This window comes from Pteropus vampyrus, unplaced genomic scaffold (genome assembly GCF_000151845.1).
Source record: "Pteropus vampyrus isolate Shadow unplaced genomic scaffold, Pvam_2.0 Scaffold168, whole genome shotgun sequence".
NCBI classification, from domain to species: Eukaryota; Metazoa; Chordata; class Mammalia; order Chiroptera; family Pteropodidae; genus Pteropus; species Pteropus vampyrus.
The window spans coordinates 1,278,436-1,284,170 of record NW_011888949.1 but is presented as its reverse complement, the minus strand read 5'-3'; the positions used below and the strand labels follow the sequence as shown (position 1 = coordinate 1,284,170).

The window sequence follows — 5,735 nt, the reverse complement described above, 5'->3', positions numbered from 1 at the left end:
AGCTATCTAAAAACTATGTTGTATGATTTTGTGGCTTGACCTAAGCAGAACTGTAAGTGACACGTAAACACATGTACGTAAATGCTTGGGCAACCCCACAAAGGGAAACCAGCGAGAGCCACGGCAAGCCACTGGAGGCAAACGCCGCTGGGCCTGGGAGGCTTTCCGGAGCAGTGCGGCCGGTCAGCCTAAGAAACCACGAAATAAAAGAGGTGAGTGGTCACAGCTGGAAGAGCCGGCACGAGGGCAGAGAAGGGGTAATATCAGGGGAGAGAACAAGAAATCCAAATGACGCGGATTTCAGTTAATACAAAAAAGTGCAGAGAATTTGGACACGCTGAACCCCATGGTTAATGGCTCAGCATCCACACACCCTGGTCAGCAAGGTGTCTGTCTGCTCCCCTCCCCTAACCTTGAAGTCTTTTATGTAACACTTTCTGGGTCTTCAAACAAATCTTCTAAAAAGTAACAACAGAAACTTAATTAAATTGTATACCAAAAGGAGCAAGCTCTAGGTCTTCAGTAAGCCCCGCCCGCCTGTTAGGGAGCTAACGTCTGCCGAAGACCAGGGTGGCTGCTCTGGGGAAGGCCACTGTGAGACGCCGCAGGGACAGCGCACCACGCCTGGCGGCAGTGAGCACGCGGCGCATACCGTGCCTGCAAGCTGCTTCTGTGGGACCTTCTGCTGAGAGCTGTCAATCATAGGCGCCCCAGTCCAGGCGGACCCCACGATCCACCAGCGCCCGGTCCGCTCGGCGTTCAGGACGCTGTCCCAGGAGACCCGCAGCTGTGCTTCCGTGCCCGAGCTGGCGCTGCGCACCTGACGGAAAGAGCAGCAGCTGTGGACACGGCAGCTGTCCAGTCTGCACGTGCCCACTGGCCTCCTCCGTCTCATGACGGCAGATCTGCTGTGTGACCACTGTGATGAGTCAGTGATGACTGGGGGGCAGCTTGTCTGGGGTAATGCCCAGTCAGAGGGCACTCCCTGCATTTGTATTTGGGGTTTGGGGTCCATCCTTCCATACCCACTGTCTTTGGAAAGTCTGCACAGAAAGAAAGAGGCCCAGACTCAGGCCACAAGGGGGCGCCGTCGGGCTGGCGGTGGGGCAGCGACGGGGAGGGCTTGGAGCCACCATTGTGGACCTGACCAACCCCACAGTTGAAGGGCTCGCTCTGACTGGGGGGTCTCCGCCGTGGCCCCGCGCTCCACGTTGGGTTAGGAATGCCCGGGAGGCTCCAGCAGATGGGTCCCTGGCTCCCCATGCTACTGTCACAAGTCTGGGACCCCGGCCCGGGCTCTCTTCCAAAGCCATCGGAGGGTTCCACTGAGCAGCTGAGTCCAGTGTCACGGGCTAAGTGTGGAGACGCGGGCCACTCACAGGGTCTCCCACAAGTCTCCGCCTGGTCTCTGGGGACTCGCACAACCAGACAGGGCATCGTGCTCCCGGCTCCCGCTCCCACCAGGACCCTGGCGGTGGACTGGTGGCCGCGCCTTACCAGGGCCCTCTGCGCCTTCCGCAGCCTCTCCACAGGCTCGGGGTCGTAGCCCGGGATCTTCCGCATGTCGTTGTTCTTCAGGGCCAACATCGTCTCCAGCATGAATCGAATCTTACAAGACAAAAGCGAAAACCATCCACTGAGCTGTCTGAACGACCTTCACCTGGGGAGGAATCAAGGGACTCGCACGAGGCCCCGCTGATGGCCACTCAGAGACGGGCTCGGGCGCAGCCTCCCCCGACCCGAACAGCCTGCTCGGGGCTTTGCGGTGCTTTAGGATAAATTCGTCACCCGACCTCCACCAGGACCTTGACCTCGACCCAGAGATCCGAAGTCCCTCTCCCGGCTGCCGCCCGCAGCCCTCTCCATCCTCCAGGCCCTGTGCTCCGAGCTGCCCGCTCCTCCCCACACAGTCAAGCGCTTCCCCACTCCTGGCCCGTCCGCTTCAACTTTTAAATGACAGTATTGTACTCAGGGAAAAGTTGTAAGCACAGTACAGAGGATTCCCAAATACCCTTCTCTGAGATCTCCCCAAATGTTAACTTTCTGCTGAGATGTAACTCACGTGCCATAAAACGCACCCTTTTAAAGTTGCACGATTATTATATTCCGGGTTGCGCAACTGTCAGTTTCCAAACGTTTTCATGCTGCCCCAACAAACTCCAAGCTCATCAACAGCCACTCCTGTCACCCCCATCACCCCAGCCCCAGGCGACTGAGTCTACTTCCCTTCTCTGCTGACTCCTTTTAAACTTGACCTCCAAGCATTCTGCACGGAGGGAAAGCTCCTCTTTGGGACACTGGCCCGGCTCCGTGACCTTCTTCCTGCTCCTGCCTCCGCCCCCCCAAAGAGCATCGGTGGTCCAGGGGCCCGGCGCCATAACCCTGGGGCTCCCCACTGGCCACCTCGCCTGTGGGGGAGGGCTCGGTCCACACCGCCTGTGGACCCAGGGGCTCTCATTTCGGGGTTTCAGAAGTGGGCCAGCCTTCCCTCGAGTCTGGGTCTCCCCCTGCGTGTGCTACTGTCCACTGAAGGCCCAAGCAGGGAACCTGGGCTGACCCCTGACCCCTCCGCCCCCGGTCTGGTCACTCCCAACCCCTAAACTCACGTCCGCTGCGACTATGCAAACCCTGCCCACCACTGTGCCCTGGCCCGAGGTTCATGAGGGCCGAGACGGCCTCTGCCCGGCCTGTGGGTGCCCCACACGGACCCCCCTTGCTGCTCCTCACACAGCGGCACCCTCTCCTCCCTCGGGGGCTTCCCAAGCCCTCCTGTGCCTCTGATCACACGAGGTGCGAGCCACGAATGGCTGCATTCTCCAGATGAGGAAACTGAACTGGGAAAGACTAAGGCCACGTTGCTGTCATGTGGCGGAGCCAGAACGCCAGGTGGGCTGACACCTGAGCCTGGGGCCACACGGCCTTACTCAGTAAACATGTTTTTGAGCACATAAATGTTAAATAAATTGACTCTTAAACTCACAACATACCTGCGCTCTTAGTAAAGAAACAAGGCTTATTCACACATTGCAGATACAGCCATAAAACCGGACGAGGCAGACAGTAACAGGAGTCACGAAGAAACGAAGCATATTTACCCCAAATACTTATTTTACGTTCTGGTCAGTTTGTGAGCGTTAGACACTTAGGAAGCAGGTGGCGTGATGCGCTCGTACCCTGGTCTGGTCCTGGAACTGGCTGCCCGCCCCGCTGGCTTTAGCCTGGGTCTCGGAGATCAGTTCTTTAAGTGACAAAGCATCATCTTTTCTCAGCGAAAAGCCCACGTTTTTCAGCATTAAAAGGATCAGTTCAATATCTTTTTCTGTGAAAGTTCTGATCAGTTTTTTCAAAATGTCAAAGACGAGCAGAGAATGCACCACGTGGAAGTTATATAAATGGGCGACAATGGTGAAGAGGTTGTCACACTCTTTGCCCTCACTTCCGTTTCTGTAGACGTCATCAAACTTCCTCACCACGGCCTCCAGAAAGTGAGCTCCAACCTGGACGAGGGAAACAGACCAAACATCATCGCAAATAGGTGACGTCCATGTCGGCAAGTTATTCTCAGGGATCCTCTTCCTCTTTGAAAGAATGAGAACTTTTAAAATCGAAGCATCAAATAAACACATGACAGAACGCAAAGTCCACTCGGGCACAAGCTGCGGAAATGTCAGTCTAGCGCAGAGTGCCCCGGCGCCGAGAACACTAGCTGGAAGGCGACAGCACGGAGCAGTGCGTGCTCCCGCCTTACGCGAGCCCACCCTCCCGCCTGTAAAGCCAACAGGGCGCTGCTTCCGGCCAGCAGCCACTGGGTCCCTGGAGAACTGAAATCGTTAGGAACAGTAAGAGCGCACCGTCCACGTCTCTGAACTGTACTGCTGCTGACCGGCACTCCGTTCTCAAGGTCAGGCTGAGGCTGGAGGGAGGCGGGAGGGCAGGGTGACGCGTGGTGTAACGGTGACGGTCCAGTCGAGAACTGCTGACCCAAACAATGCAGCTGTGCTGGCCCAGGGAGGGAGACTGGGCACAAGAGGGAGCTGGTGACAGAGCTGGCAGGTGCGGCCAGCCACCGGAGAAGGATAAGGCGTCTGGGTGACAGGAGCTGCCAGCTCTGACTGGAACAGGAAACCCAGGAAAAGAGCAGACTCGCGGGGCTGCAGGCAGGTTGAGACCTGTCAAGCTGAGCCGCAGGATGCCAGGCACGGCTGGTTCTACAAATGCGAGTGGCAGGTAAACTCGTGAGTGCCGAGGTCACCCACACAGCTTAAAGTGTGACATGCACAGGTCACTACTAGACTGCAAAGACAAGTGCTCGGAGGCCCCAGAAAAACGGAGGGGCGGGAGGGAGCAGTGACTCCACGGGGGCCGGCGGTGACAGCCCGCGTGTGTTCTCTCGTGTCTGAGGCCTGGGAGGTAACAGGTCGAACCTGGGAACTCCGCGCTTGGCGCCTTCTCTACAGACAAACCTGAGGAGTGCACGCTCCTGTTACATCCCCCACGTTATGTTCAAACATAACTACAAAAAGGTAGAACTCCGAACACGTCGAGAAAGTTCAGGCGTGAGATACACTCAGGTATGTTCTCGGCACGTGAATGCAATTAATGGCATCAACACCTGTCAGATTCCATTTCACGTGACTCAGCACAGCATTCACGGAGAGTGACATGCACGCTGCGGAGTTTTCGAGTGTGCCTAGGAACTCAGACTGGGGGTGCTCACGTGAGCCTGCAGGGAGCTGATATTGGTGCTGGAGTGACTCGGTGATGCAGTGGCTGCCGCCAGGTCCCCACGACCCTCCTCTGCTTCCCTGAGCCCTGCACGGGCCTTCCGCCCACCACACCATGGAACGGAGCAGGCGTTAACGGAGGCGGCGTCGGGGAGCTCGCCCTGCTCCGGCAGGCGCTGCAGGGGACGTGTGAGCTGGCGGTCCATCGTGGCCCCGGCATGGGTCATTCTGTGTCCTTTACGCCCTCAGTGAGAAGCTGGGATGTCACGTGCTCAAGTGCATTGAGTGCTTGGTATGCAGCGGGGGCAGGGACTACGGCTTCCACCGGACGCCACGACGTGCCACCTGCGCTGAGCCAGTTGGCGATTAAGTGCCCTGGTCTGACGCGGGGTGACCAGGGGCACTAAGGCAGGCCTGGAATGGCAGTGAATCGGGGCAGGATAGGCCCTGGGGACGCGTCCCGCGACCGACTCCGCGTGGTGTGTGAATGTGTGTGTGGCTCTCAGGGTGGAAGCCAGTGCTTCGGGAGAGCGAGTCCCTGAACAGTGGTGCACGTGGAGCCGAAGGGTCCTGCCGCCCACAGGCCTGGGAGCCTGTGCCCTCTCCTGTCCCCGGCCCCGCGCCCAGAGGGTCCTAGACTCTCCATCCTTCACGCAGGAGGCAATGGTGACAAACCTTCGATAGCGCTTATTCGGGCTAGGCTCCAAACACACTCGTTGCTGATGCCACTCGCTCAACCAGCTGTACAGAGGACGCGGAGGTGGCCAGGTGACGGCTGGTGTGTGGCAGAGTAGGCCTGTCACACATCTCCTCACTGGAGGTCATCTGTACCTCACGTGCTGGTGGTTTCTTACTTATAAAAACAATCTCCCAACCAGCACAAACTCTCTGGTGAGCGTACACAAGCCACTGTACCCTCAACATCTGAAAAACGTCAGTGTCAGAGTGGCTGACACCAAGGTGACGGCCAGTCCACGACATCGGAATTAACAAGGACATGCTGGAGGGGGC

The 5,735-nt window shown here is 57.8% G+C and overlaps 1 protein-coding gene across 1 annotated transcript in view; it reads right to left on the bottom strand.

Annotated features, from left to right (window-relative positions):
• The window catches only part of NOM1 (nucleolar protein with MIF4G domain 1), a gene marked incomplete at its 5' end in the record, with an annotated part of 18,774 nt that overhangs the window by 6,001 nt on the left and 7,038 nt on the right, over positions 1 to 5,735 (bottom strand). The window contains 4 exons of the mRNA XM_023536736.1: positions 653 to 820; positions 1,498 to 1,608; positions 3,174 to 3,824; positions 4,718 to 4,952. Of these exons, the coding sequence (XP_023392504.1) occupies positions 653 to 820; positions 1,498 to 1,608; positions 3,174 to 3,824; positions 4,718 to 4,952 (1,165 nt within the window). The remainder of the gene's footprint in view (positions 1 to 652; positions 821 to 1,497; positions 1,609 to 3,173; positions 3,825 to 4,717; positions 4,953 to 5,735) is intronic.